At 47.4% G+C, this 18,721-nt stretch overlaps 1 protein-coding gene across 2 annotated transcripts in view; it reads right to left on the bottom strand.

The window, feature by feature from the left end:
- Nucleotides 1–18,721, bottom strand: part of OSBPL1A (oxysterol binding protein like 1A) — a 1,951,189-nt gene that overhangs the window by 149,056 nt on the left and 1,783,412 nt on the right. For both annotated transcript variants that reach the window (XM_085605749.1, XM_085605748.1), the window contains exon 26: nt 17,691–17,814. In XM_085605749.1, coding sequence (XP_085461875.1) covers nt 17,691–17,814 — 124 coding nt within the window. The remainder of the gene's footprint in view (nt 1–17,690; nt 17,815–18,721) is intronic.

Here is an 18,721-nt window from a genome sequence, read left to right as displayed (position 1 = left end):
GTTGTTGTGGTTCTAAGGATGTATTAAAGATGGTATTTGTGGGATAAGGTAGTTTGGTGTTTGTCAAAAATTTCAAATGGACTAAATTCTTTTCATCTGATTTATACATGTGATACGGAAAAAGAGGTTCCATGGTGACATTGTTTCAATGCAATGAGCCGGTAGAATTGTGAAAATTGTGCATCAGTATTGGCATCTTGTTGTTTCTTGTTTGAATAGGGCTCAGCCTTACTGATTGGAGCCCAAACCTTTTGTTGTTTCTTGGAAGGGAGAGCTCGGCGCAATAACCTACGCCTCGTTGGATTCCCAGAAGGCTGTGAAAATGGGAACATGGAGCGATTCCTCACTGAGTGGCTGGAGGGCTGGCTTCCCCCAGGGGCGTTGTCTACATGTTTTGTGGTGGAACGCGCTCATAGGGCTTTACTGCAGAAACCCCCACCAGGAGCTTGCCAGAAGCCCAATATTGCCAAGTCACTTAATTACCATGAACGGGACGTTATCCTGAAGCAGGCTAGTGCCAAAGAACCGCTACTATTCGACAATGCCCGTATTGTGATTTTTCCAGACTAGACAAAACAGGTGCAGCAGCGGAGACCGTCTTTTTTTGGCGGCCAAGGCCTGCCTTCGAGAGCTCAAACCCCCTTATGCATTGCTTTATCCCGCTAGGCTGCGGGTGGTGTATCGGTCCCGCACCAACTTCTTCGATTCACCAGAGGAAGTGTTCCTGTGGACGGATGAGACAGTACAACTATGTCCCCACTCGCCACCAGGGAGGGAGTCTGACTCTTCCTCAAGCGTAACAGCCCAGAACCAGCTCAAACCAAAGGGGAGGGGTAGCAGGCGCTCCAGGTCTAGACAGCGCTCCCAGTCCTGTGATGGCTCTTCTCGGGCTGGATCAGCTTTGCGGCAGCGGGCGTCCGCAGTCTAGCCGTAGGTTGGACATATAGTCCCAAGGTCCCGAATTCATTGCTTCGACCGGAGAAGAACAAAGGATGGCCAGTCTCTCTGTGGGGCTTCACGAACAGAGAGAGGGCCAGCTGACAATAGGCTGTGAGTTGGGGATCCATTGGCGGGTGAGGGGTGGGACCTCCTGTTGGAGCCAGCCTGCTCTGCCTGTCGCGACAGGTACTTCACTGTTCTTGAGGTACAGGGGGGGGGGGGGGGGAACTGTTGGGATGTGTTTGGTGGGTTTTTGTTTCTTGGTTGCACTGTCTTACATTGTTACAGAGTTAGCTTGTGCGTATTGTATATTGCTACCGGTGTCATCGACCTACATGGAGCCCTTTAATGGCAGCAATGTTGGATAGTCCACGTGATGTCTCTGGGTCCCTCTGGATCCTTAGCTGGAATGTTAGGGGGGGCGCTTGATAATATTAAACGTGGGGCTATCCTAAAACAGGCTAAGTGCGCCCACGCAGATATTCTTATGTTGCAGGAGATGCACCTCATGGGGACAAAGGCGCTGTGCTTCCAACGCTTTGGTTATGTCCATGTCTTCCATTCAGGGTTTGTGAGGGGGTCCCGGGGGGTTGCTATCCTGATCCTTTGTTGGGTTTCCTACACACATGTCAAGACATGGGGGGGGGCACTCAGGGCAGGTACCTGTTCGTACAAGGTACGGTGGGTGGTGATACCGTGGTGCTGGGGAGTGTATATGCCCCCCAGCCCCTGTCCTGGGGGTTGGGGGAAGAATTATGACCTAGTGGGCAGATACACCAGAGGGCCTGGCAGTTGTGGGTGGGGACTGGAACGACGTGATGGATATGGCCAGAGATCGGTGGAGGCCGGGGGGCCCACTGGAAGCCCGACACCCCACTAAACTTTGCTCCCTAGTGACAAGCCTTGATTGGGTGGACCCTTGGTGCAGGCTACATGGCACAACGCAGGGATAAACTTATCTTGCGACGTTGCACAACTCATACTCTCGCCTTGACTACTTATTTGTCCCCTGGGCGGTCGATAGCAGGGTAGTGGCGGCTGACATTCTTCCACGGGGGCTTTCGGATCACTCGCCGGTGGCCATCACTATACGGGCAGGAAGGGCTCATGGGCCTTTTCCGGTGGCGCCTCTTGGCCTGGAACCTTCAGAAGGACTATAGGGAACGGATGGAGGATGCCATAGATCAATATTTGGCATTTAATGTTGGCTCGGTACAGGGGGCTGCACTTCAGTGGGAAGCAATGAAGCCTATGATTCGCGGGGTGGACATCTCTATCTGTGTGGCAGCCCACAGAACGCGAAGGGAGGCCCTCATGCGAGCATAACCCGAAATCCTCGGGCTAGAGGTGCGCAAAAGAAATGAATGCTTATTGGCCGAGGTTATCGGTCGCTTCTTAGATGACCTTCCGCCCAAGGCCCTCTCTGACGAAGTGAGTGTGGAGTTAGATCGCCCGCTCACGGAGGATGAACTGGGAGCCGCACTAGGGGATCTGCAACCCGGTAAGGCCCCGGGACCGAACGGTTTCCCAAATTAATTCTTTAAGCGATATTTCCTACAGCTGGGTCCCCATTATCGCAAAGTGGTGGAGGAGGTCAGGGAACAGGGTCGCCTGCCAGTGATTGGAGACATGTGGAAGTTGTAGTGTTCCACAAGCCCGGCAGACCTCCTGATCACCATGCCTCGTATCGCCCTATCTCCCTTCTGAACGTTGAGGCCCAGATTCTGGCCAAGGCGTGGGCAAATCGTCTACGACCACATATTGCTTCATTAGTCCATCCTGATCAGGCTGGGTTTATGCCCCAACGGGCGACCCGTCACAATATTCAGCGGGCACATGTTGCTGTTGCGACTGTTCAGGGATTGGGGGAATGGGCAGTGTTTCTGCTAGCGGATATGGACAGGACTTTTGATTCTTTAAGCTGGGTGTACTTATTTGCACTGCTGCGCTGGTTGAACATAGGGCCTCATTTCCTGTCATATCTAACCCTGCTGTATACAGATCTGACTGCATCTGTGCGCGTGGTGGGCTTCGTCTCTTCTACCTTCCCTATTGGGCGGGGCATCAGACGGGTGTCCGCTGTCCCCCTACTTGTTTGCGCTGGCAATGGAGCCCCTCGCTGCCTGGGTCGGATTGATGCTCAAGTGGCTGTTCTTGAATGGGCACATGGACTGTCGTACCGTATTGCCCTATACGCTGATGATGTGCTGTTCTTCCAAACTATTCTGGATAGGACGGGACCGTGGCTGCTGCGCATAATGCTGATCTTTGGGGAAACCTCGTGCCTCTACATGAATCCTCGAAAGTCCACCCTCTGGGTCTTGGGTGGTGGGGGCGAGCTCGGCTCCTGGGTATCTTCGGTGCAGGTAGTATATGGGGGGATGAAATATCTGGGAGTTTTCCTATCGTATTCTCCTACCACGTCCTGGGATAGGAACTTGGCGCCTGCATGGGATCGTGTGCGGGAGGACATTAAGACCTGGTCTCACATGCCCCTGTCTAATACTGCAGGTCGGCCATTTTCAAGATGGTTTAGCTCGTGCGCCTGTTGTACCAACTGCAAAATCATCCATACCCGATTCCCCCTAGGTGGTTTCGTCAGGTTAATGCAGCCCTGGGTCAGTTTCTCTGGGATGGGGGAGTGGCAAGGGTGGCCCTGCAGACTTGTTTTCAGTCTACATACGGTGGGGGGTTGGCAACCTCCGATATCTTGTCATACTATATGGCCTCACACTTGCTAGTCATGAACGAATGGTGGTATGGGGATAGGACGGATCCGGCATACGCTGTCAAATGACGGTCTATGGGGGAACACACCTTTGCACACAATTCTCTACTCTGCCCAGTTGAGACGCTCCCTACCGTCTGCCACGCGGACTGTTTTCCAGATCTGGAGGCAGGCGTTACGGAGGATGGGTTAGTGGAACAGGTTGACCCGGGAGACCCCTCTTTGGCACAATGGCCGTCTACCACAATTGGCGGCTCGGTCTGAATTCTGCGACTGGGACAACATCGGGATCTCCACCCTGGTGGAGATCATGCGGGGACCTGGTTTGAAATCCTTACAGGATATACAAAAAGACTTCCAGATGCCGAAAACCCAATTATTTAAATATTTACAGTTCCGACATGCTATTTCCCCTAGCCTGGAAGGGTTGGAGACGCTGGCAGAGTTAAGTCCGGTAGAGGCCAAGGTATTTATGGAAGACCTCCAAGACCACAAAATCTCTAAAATGTACCAGTCCCTAGTCACGCATAGTTCCCCATCGTTGCAGCATCTGAGGGAGACATGGGAGGGCGATGATGGTCCGATGGAGTAGTAAGACTGGACAGAGGCTTTGGCCTCTCCGTGAGGGGCGGCCATCGCAATGAGCCAATGGCTTATCCAGTTCAAATACCTCCACCGGGTATATTATACCAGGGTTAGGTTGTGGAGGGCAGGCTTGGTAGCTTCAACCTGTGCGTCTCCGATGTGAACATGAGGAGGGTACCCTGCTACATACCGTCTGGCACTGCTCCGCTTTGGTGCGATTCTGGAGGGGGGTGATGACCTGTCTCTCTGAAGTGTTGGGGTGGGACCTTCCCTGCACACCAAAGCTGGTCCTCCTGCATGTCATGAAAGGGATTGGGGCAATATTTACAAGCGCCATCTCATGCTTCTGGGATTTACCCTAGCTAAAAGGGATATTGCTAGGGCCTGAAAGGCAGCGGTGGCACCCTCTGTCTCTGCTTGGAAAAATGGTGTGGATTTCTGTATGGGTCTTAAGACCCCAATCTTTGTGGCCAGGGGGTGTCCCCGAAAGCACTTTTAAAATCTGGAAGCGCTGGGCAGACTATCGTGGCTTGGAGCTAGAGCCGGCACGGGCCGACCGCCACCGAGACCCGGTATGACCTTCCTATACAGATGTCCGGCAGAAAAGATGCTCTGTAGGAGATGACATGTTATAAGTGTATAACTGTGGTTATTGATATAATGTGTTGCTCTGGAATGGACGACGGTGCGCAGGGGGGTGGGTTGGGGGGTCACAGTTTTAGGGTTAATGTTTAATTTGCATTGCTTTTCGTTTTCTCCTGCATACACATGAAAATGGTCGAATTCACTTGATGTATATTGATGCTGCAGAAGCTTCTGGGTCACAGAGCTCTGCGTTATATGTGATGGTTTGACAAAGAAAATTTGTTTAAAAAAAATAAACTAATTAATAATTACCTCTGGACACAAGTTCTCTGACAAAGTGTTTACTAGTGCAGAACAATTTAAGGAAAAGATCCTGTGTATATTTTTCATGTTTGCGTTAAATATATATTCACAGACACAACAATTTCCTGATCTATCACTTAACAAATAACAGTTAGATGTTGCTACTACCCAAATTCTAGAGCACACCAGTCTGCCATTCACTATGTAGTATTTGACTGTGTAACCTCATTGCCAGGAACTTTTAGCTTGCCATGTACACCTAAATCAGATTGAGAGTGAAAAGTTTTCATTATATATGGTAATTTAAGTAAATTTGTAAGGAATGCATTTTCTTTCACATACAATATGTGATTATTGTCTAGCTCTATGAATAATCCATGTTGGACGAGTAGAGCAGTAATACCTTTGGCATTAGCTTGTCAAGTGGAGAGATTTGAAATGGTCACACCAGGTTTTCAACTCAAGTGTTATTAAACAAAGCAAATCCTCAGTGGCTCTGGGACTGAAGGTTGGATGAATAATCTATTGAAAAAAAAATACCAACTTGTAGGTTCCTTTCTTGGTTGTTTGCTTTTTATAGTGTCCTTGCAATAAGCAAAATCTTTTTTTTTTTTACAGAAATGGGCCATAATTGTTCAGACTTTCAAAACCGAGACTCGTAAGCAAAATCATCTTTAAGGCCTTCACTGGCTTTTGAAAGGGATTATCCGTTCTTCACAATTCCAAAGCTTATCACTACTAGCAAATCCAGCACTTTGTATTATTCACTTTCGCTCGACTGCACCCTTTTGGATTTCCGCAAGACCTTCATTTGTGTAAATATATGCTTGCTGTGGCAAAAGTGGGGGCTCCTGGGCTACTTGTATGGAAGTCCCCTTATTGGATCAAAAATAGGTCAAAAATATTCTTTAAAATGTTGAATTCTCTTGCATACCTCAATGCCCTTAATAGTATGGTATCACCTTCTCAAGGTCTCGTCTATTGCTGGAGTACTTCCTTCTGCAATAATAATGGTACACTTTCTGTATTTGAAAAGTTTACTATAATTTCAGAAGAGTAAATGTTCAAACCATTTTTTGGTCATACGTTTCCATTAGACAACTGTCCTTGTAAGTTTATATACTTTGTAACCAAGACAATATTGCCTCTTAGAACCATATTCAAATTTCTCTCTGACCACAGGTATTGTTCCAAGCACCCTTCAGAAGGCCATTATCAACTTCTTTGGAAGCCAAATATCATGCTAATTATAGGTCAACATCATTACTACCATACGAGGCAAAGCTACTTGACAGTGTAGTTACTCAACAATCACAACAATTTATTTAGAACTCTCATATTCTGGAAGACTTACAAGCAGATGTGCTATTAGGTGTTCTTAGCCTAGACACAAGGTACCCCAAGATTTGCCAGGTTTGTCAAAAAAATCACCTTTGTTTTTGCACTCATCACAGAAGGAACGCGTTACTTACCTGTAACTGCAGTTATCCAGTATTGGCATCTTTCATAGATTCACATGCCTGAATCATTCCCCGTCGTCGGGATGGGAGTCCCCGGTAAATAAACAAAGCCATGTCTCAGTAGACATATAGAGTAAGAGGCCCAAAAGGCCTTATCTTAGTAACATATCCACGTCCTTATGTAAAAAGGACCAACGTTTAATCGCCAATCAGCTAGCACCACCCTCTAGAACCTTCGTGGAAGGAGCTCTAGTCCCTCAGATTTTCGTAAGCACAGTGCTAAGTAGTTGTATCACTGAGAGATCCAAGAGAGCCCTTCCAGGGGAGGTGGGTGGGTTGCATGTGAATCTATGAAAGATACCAATACTGGATAACCGCAGTTACAGGTAAGTAACGCGTTCCTTATCCAGTATTAGGGTATCTTTCATAGATTCACATGCCTGAATCAGAATAGTAAGCAATGGAAAGCACATTTCGCAAGGTACAGCATATAAACATTCACAGATAACAACATATCCATGTGAAAAATTAGAAAGTACCAAGAAGCAATGACATAGCAGAGGCAAAAATCATAGAAGAGAAATGTGCGTAACAAGTAAAGGATGGTGGGATGAAAGAAAGGGCTCACCTCTAATGAAATAGATGACGGAGCACCGCTTGACCCACTGCAGCATCCTTCAGGAGTTCCGTATCCAGACAGTAATGCTTGGTGAATGCATGCGGCGTCTTCCATGTGGCCGCTCTACAAATGTCCACAATGGGCACTCCTGCAAACAGTGCCATGGAAGTAGACATTGCCCTCGTGGAATGGGCACAAACTGTTGAGAGTAGTGGACGCCCTGCTTGCTGGTGACAGAAGGTAATGGCTGAAGAGATCCAGCGAGAGATACTTTGTTTGGTTAGTGGTAGCCCTTTTCTAGGCCTACTGTACGCTATGAAGAGTTGGTTAGGTTTATGAAATGGTTTAGTTCTGTCAATGTAAAACTTTAGGCAGCGCTTAAGGTCCAAGGAATGCAGGGTTTTCTCTGCCGCTGTCTGCGGATTTGAAAAGAATGAACGCAGTACAATCGGCTCATTAAGATGGAATTGTGAGGGAACTTTAGGGATAAACTTCGGATTTGTTCGAAGAATGACCCTATTCTGTTTGAATTGAAGGAAAGGGTCTTGGACTGAGAAAGCCTGGAGTTCCCCCACTCGCCTTGCCGAGGTAAGGGCCAGAAGGAGCGCAGTCTTCCAGGATTGATACTTAAGATCTGCTCTGTGTATTGGCTCAAACGGGTGTTTCATGAGTTGAGCCAGAACCGTGTTGAGCTGCCAAGCCGGAGGTACAGGTTTTACTGGAGGGAATGTTCTAAACAGTCCTTTAAGGAATTGCTTAATAAGCCTATGAGACCACAGAGAAGGTCCTGTAGAGGATCACCTGAAGCGCGAGATTGCTGCCAGGTGAACTTTAACGGAGGCATGCGCTAGACCAGATTTTGCCAGATGTAGAAGGTACGGCAGTATTTGTTCCAGTGTGGAAGAGAGAGGGTGTATTTTGTTTGATTTGCACCAGATACAAAACCTCTTACATTTTAATGAATACGTTCTGTTGGTACTATCTGCTCGGGCTCGAACTAGAACTTATTTACAATCAGGAGGAATGTCTAAACCCTGAAACTCTCTGAACTCAGGAGCCAAGCTGATAATTTGAGAGATGCCGGATCCGGATGCTGGACTTGTTGAAACGGTTTCAACCTGATCGGCGGTTCCAGGGAGAGAAGGTGAAGCTCTGTAAACCAATGTTGGCGTGGCCAAGCTGGAGCTATCAAGATGAGTGTGCAGGGCTCCGCTTTCAACTTCCGGAGAACCCTGGGAATCAGGGGAATTGGCGGAAAGGTGTACGCAAAGACGTTGCACCATGCAATCGAAAATGCATTCCCCAGAGACCCTTGCTGGGGATGCCAGCTTGCAAAGTGTTGGTATTTGGCGTTCTGCTGGGTAGCGAAGGATCCAGAAGAGGGGTGCCCCATCGAGCGAATATGCTGTTGAGGACCGGCTGATCCAACTCCCACTCGTGGCATTCCGCCTGCCTTCTGCTCAGAGAATCCGCCAACACGTTGTGGGCGCCTGGAACATACTCTGCTCGGAGAGAGATGTTGTGACTGAGCAGCCAGTTCCAAATTTTTTGCGACTCGTGAGAGAGCGTCAGAGAACGAGTCCCACCCTGTTTGTTCAAATAGTGCATTGTCGTGGTATTGTCGGTTCGGACAAGCACTAGGGAGTTTTTGATTCGTGGAAGAAAAGCTACCAGAGCGAGATACACTGCGCGCAGCTCCAGAAGATTTATGTGAAGTGCCTTCTCGGAAGGGGACCACTTTCCGCTTATCTGCAGTTCTTGAAGGAAAGCTCCCCAGCCTTCTAAGGAGGCGTCCTTGGTGATGATATGTGGAGCAGCAGGAAGCAAGAAAGGCAAGCCGTGAGAAAGGTTCTGAGTGCAAGTCCACCACCGTAGAGCCCTTTTGATCGCAGGAGTCACCTGGATGACGTCGTCGAAGGACCCCGTACACTGGACCCATTGATCCGACAATGCTTCCTGAAGAGGCCACATGCGAAGGCGACAGTGCGGAACTAACAGGATGCAAGAAGACATCATCCAGAGTAAGGACTTGAAGAGACGCACTGACAGCGTCTTCTTGGACCTTATACGGAGCGCCAATGAATGAAGTTTGTCTTTGCGTTCCTGTGATGGAAACGCCTTCCTCTGCATGGTGTCTAGGGTAGCACCCAGAAAACGTATGCGCTGGGAAGGCTGAAGAACGGACTTGTCCCGATTGAGCGTCAGCCCCAGACAATCGAAAAGCCTCAGACAGGCGCTGGAAGACCTGGACGCGCCTTCTAGAGAGGGTGATTTGACGAGCCAGTCGTCCAGATATGGGAAGACTTGATGGTGATGTTGTCGTAGGTACGCAGCCACTGGAGCTAGACATTTGGTAAAAATGTGTGGCGCCGATTTGAGTCCAAAAGGCAGAACCCGAAACTGGTAAAGTCTGCCCGCCACCATGAATCTCAGATATTTCTTGTGGTTGCGGTGTATTGGAATATGAAAATAGGCGTCTTGCAGGTCTAAAGACACCATGTAATCGTCCGCATTGAGAAGCTGTAACACTTCCTGAACGGTGACCATTCGAAACAACTGTTTTTTCAAAAACTTGTTTAGATCCCTCAAGTCCAATATCGGTCTCCATTTCTTCTTTTTTCGAATGAGGAAAAAACGGGAGTAAAACCCCTTTCCCCTTTGACCTGGGGAACCCTCTCGATAGCTCCCTTCTGGAGCATGAGTGCCACCTCCAGGAGTAAAGCACGCAAAATTTTGTGAAGCATAGGGCGGGGAGGGGTTTGGGGAGGAATCTGGATGAACTCTAGAGAATGTCCGAATAGAACTAATTGTAGAACCCAACGGTCCGTAGTTACTTTTTGCCAATTTGTGAGAAAAAGGGAATTCTTCCTCCAACTTTGGAGGGCAGAGAGGAGTTGGAGACCGGCGGTAGTTGAAAGTCATTGCTTTTGTCTCCCTCCCTTGCCACGAAAGGAAGATTTAGTGTAGGAGGAGGGTTGTTGACGCTGCTAATATTGCGAACGGTATTGCTGAGAGGAAGGGAAGGAAGATCAGTGTTGGAAATCTCCTCGAGTCGATGTCTGACCTCTCCCTCTTGAGCCTCGAAAAGAAGGGTTCCGAATTGTAGGGTACCCAACGCCCTAGCGGTGTTAGTATCCTTCTTAATACCTTGTAATGCCTCATCAATATGCGTGCCAAAGAGGAGTTGGCCATCATATGGCATGTCTAGTACCTTGGTTTGTACTTCCAGTCTGAAGGAAGTTGCTTTCAACCAACCCTGGCGCCGTAACACAGCTGCGCCCGCTAGTTGGCGAAATCCGGTTGAAGCAATATCCATTGCGCAATCTATAATTTCAGAGGCAGATCTCTCCCCCTCCAGTAAGATCTTCTTTGCCTCCTCTTTTGACTCTTCAGGTAAGTTCGCTAGGTATGGCGCAATATCTGCCCACATCTGCCGATTGTAACGTCCCAACAGTGCTAAGGAGTTGAAAGCACGCACTGTCAAAGCCGACATGGACGAAAAGCGCTTACCAATGTTATCCAGTCGCCTACCCTCTTTATCCGGTGGAGCAGTCAACAAAGCAGATGGATTTTTGGACTTTCTCTGAGCGGCTTGGGTAATGACGGAGTCCGGTTTCGGATGGCCTGTGAGGCAAGCTGGAGCGGTATCTGACGCTTTATATTTCTTATCCAGCCGAGGCAAGACTGGAGGGACCAAAGAAGGGTTCTGCATAAACTTTATGCCTTGTTCCCAAATGTAGTCTATTATAGGGATGGAGCGAACTGACTTTTTGAAAGGCTCCTTAAAATCGTAGAGTGAACAATCCTGTTGGTGTGAGGGCATAGGTATTTGAAAGCGCTGGGCCGCTCTCTCTACGATATTATGAAAGCCTCCAATGTCCTCTGGAGGCCAGTCGGCTGTGGTAGGAACGGGAGAAGCAGGACAGGGAAGAATGTAGTCATCCCATTCATCCGGATGAGATTGGGCATCCTGAAGCTCTCCTTCCTCATGCTCCTCATCATCTTCGTCATCTGTAGGGAGACGAGGCGGTGATGTGATAGGCTCAGACTGTAAAACCAAAGGAGGCGGTCGTGGCCTTGGTGTTGGAGGCACAACCGGTATCAGAGAAGGAGCCTGCGTTGGAAACTGCTACTTTTAGTCGGATATAAGGAACTGGAGATCAGAGACCAGGGACGCAGGCAGACAAACCATGGAAGGTGGAGGTTGCGTATAGTCTTCAGGTGCAACATCCTGATATTCCTATCCGTTATCCTCATAGTCAGAGCTATCTTGATATTTCACATGGAGCTGCGACGGACTTGTCGCTGTACGGAACATACTTCCGTCGTCAGAGTCTTCCTACTCCAAAAGTTGAGCCGGAGGCAAGAGTTGGACCCTACTAGGTGAAGTCAGGGCCGGTGTCAGTGCACGTTTGGTAATCTTGAGGTGCACATATGTACTTTGTACATCGGAGTCCATAGCCGTCGACGATGTAGTGGGGACCGGCATCATTGAAAGTTGTGACGCCGTCGTCGAGGCCATCGTTGACGGTGTCGTCGTCGTCGACGATGATGAATGCTTCGTCGACGACGCCGTCGACGTTGATGAAGGCTTCGTCGATGGAGCTGTCGTCGACGGTGTCCTCGTCGACGATGTCGACGAGGTAGCTTTTGTCGATGGCGTCGTCGATGCTGTCGTCGATGCTGTCGTCGGCGATCGCAGTGTCGACGGCAGCTTGGCTGACGACGATGTCTTCTTAATTTTCAGCGTCGACGAGACAGATTTACCGGCCGTCGACGATGGAGTTGTCGTCGATGTAGACAAGGATTGTGACTCGACAGAAGTAGACACTGTCGTCGTTGACGAGGTAACATGGACTGCCGTCGATGGAGATCTCCTCGTCGATGAAGCCACAGTCGACGCGGTCGTCGTCGTCGACGGGGTGGAAGTAGGCTTCTTAAAGGCATGTGGAACTTCTTGAGGAGAAACTGTCCCGGGCAGAGTTTTAGCCTGGACCTCTGAAGACTTTTTGTGCTTCTTCTTTTGAGGTGGCTGCGACGAAGGGCCCGGAGATGCCACCCTTGGCCTCTTCTGAGAGGACTGAGAGGAGATGAAAGAGCCCTCACTTTCCTCAGACGACAATACAGTATCCTTGTCCTTAAGCCTCTGCAGCCAGATTATGAGGCGCCCTGCTCGGTCTTTAAGGGTCTTGGAGGAGAAGGTACGACATACCTTACAAACCTTGGAAGAGTGGCTAGGATAAAGACAGTAGAGACAGTCCTTATGTTGGTCGTCCACATTGTAGGAGAGTAGGGTCTGCTTTCTATGTTCACCCCCACTTTTTGCTTTTGCTTTACTGGTTTTCGACTTAGATGTGGCTGTGGGCCTGCTAATCAGACCCACAGCCCTGCTGTTCTCTCTCTAAATTGATACTATGTACTTTAGGTGCATAACCCATTTGGATAGGATCACCTTATTGGCCCCTGTACAGTGTACCCTAGGTACCCAGGGCATAGGTGTACCCTAGGCCTACCAGGGGCTGCAGCATGTATTATGCCACCCCTGGCCTGGCCTTCCATTTTGACACAACTGGCTGATCACTCAGCTGGGGCAAGGTCGTGTAATCACCCCTTGCTTAGGTGTAGTATTCCTATACCTAACTTACATATAGACACATGTGTACCTATCAGTCACTCCTATGGCAGGCCTTAACAATCCTGGAGGCAGAGTGCTTGGTAACATGTGAGATGGTGCTCTAGCATGAGCTGAGCCTGTCTGCAGCTTTCGGAACCATGTCCTTATAGCTGTTCTATGATATAGCCTACCATATACTCTTAAAGTGCCTTATAATCTTAAACGGTTATGGTAACTATGGTTTGGCTTTATCGAAACATGTCGTGTAAGGTGTCTAACACTGTGGAATAATACCCCCATACCATTTCTGGACATGAGGATATTATTCCCCCCTTCTAGAGGGAAAGACATGTTAAAATCATACTTCACTGTTAGTCTCTGACCAAAGCCTCAGCATCACAAAATGGATGCTGCTGCCACGACACAAGTCTGACCTCCTGCTGCTGGGAGTGATCCCAGCCAGGGAGGCCTGGACAATAGGTTTCCTTCTTGGGGAGGTGCTAGCACCTCCCCAGACAGCCTTTAGTGTATTGGGGCAGGGTGGGCTGAAAGGAATGAGACATGCCTGGGGCACACAAGGTGTTCCTTGCATAGTCCAGTTCAAACCGGCGCTGGGGCACTCCAGCCCCAGCTCTGGCGCGAAACTGGACAAAGGGAAGTGGGTGTAACCACCCCCTCCCAGGTCCCACCCATAAGGCGTGACCTAGCAGGTATCCCAGCCCCCCAGATTAGTATAAGAGTGGGAGTTGGGCCTCAAGACTTTAGATTATCCTGAACCTGCAACTTGAACAGAAACTCTGGACCTTCGACATTCGACGAAAGAAGAAGACTGAAGAATCTCCCTTGTGGCCAAGGAGTGGCTACCCTGTGCAAACAGGCACCATCAAGAGACTACCCTTTGCTTTGCTAAAGTTCTACGAGGGACCGACTGCAGAGCCCGACCAGAGCCTTGACTTCCAGACTTCTCCGACCCTGATCCACATCAGAGCTGAGATCCGTGGAGGCGACGAGACGTGGGACCGGCTACCTGGGAAAAGTGGCTAGTATCTTCAAGCGCAGCTTCTGAGGCACCCTCGAAGTTGTGCACCGGGGATTGAGAAGCCCCAACCCCAAGCACCATCTGCACCGAAGACCAGCCCCCCACACTCCACGAGTCCTGCGCGGGGCCCTTCTGCATTTTTCTGCTTGCCGCGTCTGTCCGGTTGCTTGCCCGCTGGCTAGTGGCCTTTGTGACGACGCATCCTGTAATCTTCACCGCTGGTTTGGCTCCTCCAGACTGGCTCCTGCTTCTTTGAAAAAGAGAAGCACCTCAGACCTTCCTGGTCTGCACCAGAAGCAAGTCCTCCGTTCTTCGTGGGTTCCGCTTGCCAAGGCTTGGTGAGTCCTAGTCCAACTTCGACGCCGCCGACAGCAAGAGCCTTCGTGGGACAGCTCACCTCCTGGTCCTGGTCGTCCTCGACGTTCCCTGGTCCTCGTGGCTGCAGCGACAAGCTTCACCTGCAATCTTCACGACATCACCTGGTTCCTTCCTGGTTCCACGTGGTCACTGGCTAGTGACCTTGACTCTGTCCCTTCTGCTTGCAGGTCTCCTCTCTTCTTGATCCCAGCCTTGGGATCCACCGGACACTCTTCACTGACTGCCTGTCAGCAACTTTCCTTCAGGCATCCATAGAAGTCCACGACGAAACCCGACGCAAGTTCACACCTATGCACCCGCAGCCTGTGGGCTAGGTAACTTGGGTACTTCGGTGCTCACAAGGGTAGTAACTATCCTAGGGTCTAGTTTCCGAGTCTCGACTCTCTAGCTGCTTCAGAAGTGTCCTTAAACTGTTAATTGCTAACAACTACTATTTCTATCGACTTTTACGCATTACGCGTGAGTGTTTCCACTCTGCACCTGAATCCCGTGGGCCTCCCACTTCCTAACCTTTGGTAGTATAGTGTAGCCCCAGCGATTCCCTAGGCCTAGGCCTATCCTATTTCCGTGACAGTGGTCCTTATACCACTTACTTAGTATATGGTTTGCGTGGCCCCTAGGGCCTGACTGTATTACTTACCTGTGTGACTTAATGTATGCATAAATAAGACTGTGCTGTACTTCCCTCTAATCTCATAGAGAGTGCTGAGGGTTTGACTAGAATAAATACACTTTATTTTATATATATATATCTGTTGTGGTGTCCTTTCATTTGGTATTCAAGGGATTATATATGGTATCACAGCTGGCTTCACATGCCATTCAGAGTTTAGCCTAAGACTGCTCTTGTCCATGCTACCACTAGGATAGCTGGTCTATAAGGTTGACTTTACAACCAATCACCATAAGGGTATTTGGACTGATATAAGGTGTACACTAGAACTAGTGACATCATACATCAGGCCAACTTCTCACACACATGAAGTCTCTTTTTCCCACAGGAAGCACAAGACCTGAAAATGCCCTTCTTCGGGGTGTCAGCCATGAAGAACCAAGAAATCCTCACAGAAAATACAAATGTGAAGCAAGAAACACTGGAAATCCAGTAGAAGTGAGCAGAGCTCAGTGGAGACTCCCTTAGCACGACGTGCGGTAGAAAATCTGAGGGACCAGAGCTCCTTCCAGGAAGGTTCTAGAAGGTGGTGCTAGCTGATTGGCTAATCGCCAAACTTTGGTCCTTTTTACATAAGGACGTGGATATGTTACTAAGATAAGGCCTTTTGGGCCTCTTATTCTATATGTCTACTGAGATATTACTTTGTTTATTTACCGGGGACTCCCATCCCGACGACGGGGAATGATTCAGGCATGTGAATCTATGAAAGATACCCTAATACTGGATAATATTTTCTTCAAAAGCATTACAAGTTCTCTGAAGGAGAGGTGTGGGGGACGAGGGCTACAGAACGATTAGAGAGTAGGGCAATTAATGAGATCCCTCCCGCAACATGCAAATAAAAAAAAATAAGACTGTGGTAAAGGAGAAGGTAGAGGAAAACGAGAAAGCAGAAGGAGGGATAAACAGTCCTCAAAATGGGAAAGGAGGGTGACAGAGGTGACAACACAAAATAGGCAGGGTTCATGTCAGAAAAACAGAAAAAGTGGAACGAATGAACAGTCTCAACATACATAGTGAGAAATTCAACTTCAAAGGTATTTGTGACGTTGGATTCGTCAACCTGATGACTGCAATACATTTTAAAAATGTCATTAAGATAGGCTAGATACAAGAGATCACTTGTTTTCTCAAAAACTACTTTTATCCTGGTCACTTACAACACTTTCTGATACACACCCTGTGCCTCTGAAACGGTGCACCTCTCGAAGGTCAGCAAGAGCTCAACTGCTAGTGATAAAATAGAACCCAAACCTCTTAAATCATGCCTGAACGTCACTGATGTTCTGACCTTTAAACGATCCTGAAATAAAATACGGTATGGCAGTTCAGGGGCCGAGTTATAGGATAGCTTTGCTCGTCCCCTTTGCTTGAGACTACAGTTGTATCAAATATAACTAATGTTTCTGTAAAACCCTAACAACTTTAATTTAGCCAATCATTCTATGGATGCATCTTATGTAGTTCTCATAGAAGATGCGGTGGAGCTCCACGCGCTCTGTCACTACGGGAGTGTCAAGGGCTAAATCTTGTGGGGATGAATATCACAAGCCCCGATAGGACGATTTTAACCATCTTGGGCTCATGTTGCTCCTAGTGTTAGACCCTAGCCACCTGGATCTTCTGAAACAGGCCCTGGCCTCAAAAGTGCTGTACCGCACAGGGAGCTGGTTTCACTGGCTGGAGAAATGTGACAATTCTGGGCAACCCATACAGTGTACATGTCGGTTGTTGGAACATGCGTTTTGGAACATGTGTTTTAGAACATGTGTTTTAGAGAATGTTGGACCCCAGTTTGATACCTTACTGGACTTTGTAGGCCCAAGGGAAGCAAACCTGCATCTTGAGTCAAATTTCCCCCATGTGCGTAATACAGTTAAACTGCAGATAAACCAGTAAATTTAACTGACCTTACCTTTGAGTGCCCATTAATAATATAAGGCCTATCTCAGGTCAACACCTAACCTTGCAGAGAACCCTCCCTGTGTGCAGTTAACGGGTCACACACAGACCGCACGTGTGCACACACATATGCACACATGTTCATATGTCACTAACCAAGTGTCCCTTACACTAGCTGCATTGCAGCGGCCTTTGGTTTAAAGGCAGACACTAAAAATGCAGTCCAGTTACCATGTGATTGCTAAGGCTAAAACACAAGTAGAGGCTCAAATACAGTAAAAAGTACACAACTGGTTAATAAAAAAGAAAAACAAATCAGGGAGTACTAAATGGGTGGAACGCAATTGCAACAGTACTCATACTCATCAATTGCTTTTTCTTGTGTATTTACTTATTTATAGTTTTTAATAATGCTTGGTATCTCCTAAATCTAACTCCCGAGCACTGCTGAAAAAAATTAAAAAGGGAAAGTTACTAGTTCAATTTATCAAGGTCAGGTTTTGGGCCTGTGTCCTTCTATCACTAGCTTAAGGCACTCGGGGAACAGTCTAGTTTTCAGTTTGGTTCCATCAAGTGGATGGAGCTAAGAAAGTTCCAGACACTGGTTCACAGGACTCCCAAGGACCTGCCTCCACGTTTGTTCGATCTTAAGAAATACTTGGGTTTCTCTTAGGCATCACTTACATTAATAAAATAATAAGGAATGTATACACGCAACACGCTGAGTCTCTTCCTTCACTTCGAGATCCTAGGACTTCCTTAGTTACAATTTAAAATCTCCTGCTTCAGGCATCACTGACTGTGTGAATTTGATCTCTGACAGCGTTTAAACTATGTAGTACATTCATTTTATTAGCCTTACCAATTTCTCCATTCTCCATGGCTCTTATATCAGGTCGCAGCCTACAGTCTGTTTTAGGAATAATGCTTTCCATGTCTTTGTCCAATTCGTTTAAAGCCATTGCAAAATTTGTGAAATTATACATCTGAAAAAAGATAAAATCTTAAAATGGTAAATATGCCAAGTATCCATTTCTTAAGACAATTTTGTCCATAAAACAAAAAACAAACATAGATACATACAAATATATATATAAAATAGATTAAATACATCACAAACTAACAGACTATACTCTTGACAATTATTCCCGATAGTAACAGTATCCATAAATCGTCCTAAAGCTATTGATGGATCTAAAAAATGCTTCTTAACGAATATCAGTGAATAGAAACCAATTAAAATGCATTATAAAGTGCATTTAGCATTGAGTAAGTAAGGACATTTTCCATATTACCTTGAATTTTTTGGTGAAGCTCTTGCATATAGAAAATGTGGTTACAACCTAATCAGAATTTTAAAACGCATAAACATAAATTGAGGTCTAAAAATTAATATATATATCTATCTATATATATATAAATATATATACTATATATTCATCAAAGAGAGCAGGTCCTTCCGGGATCAAGCCCGTAGTCAGGTGGTGCGCGATGCTGGTAAAACCCAAACCGGACCTTTGTATTCCAATAAGCTTTGAAATGAAGCGCGCTTTCGAAAGTTTTTGTTGCAGTAAGCAGATAGCTCTTTATTACTCAAACGTTACACATTTCGACAAATTATTCTCTTGATCACACGAAGAGTTTTACGGAAGTACACGCATAAATAAGCAAATATATAAACATAGGACTTAGGGTACAAAACATTCACAATGGTTAGTGAAAGCAGCGGCCATTTTGTAGTGTACACATTGATGCATATAGTTATATATACAAGCAGCACATACTGGCAAAAGAAGCTGGATATGCATGCCAAAGGTTTTCCCAGAAAAACAGTTTATCAGACAAGTGTCTGATATCATGTTTATGCGAACCTTAGTATTTCTAAGGACATGT

The sequence above is a fragment of the Triturus cristatus genome, chromosome 5_1 (assembly GCF_964204655.1).
Source record: "Triturus cristatus chromosome 5_1, aTriCri1.1, whole genome shotgun sequence".
Lineage (NCBI taxonomy): Eukaryota > Metazoa > Chordata > Amphibia > Caudata > Salamandridae > Triturus > Triturus cristatus.
This window is presented reverse-complemented; position numbering and strand designations above follow the sequence as displayed.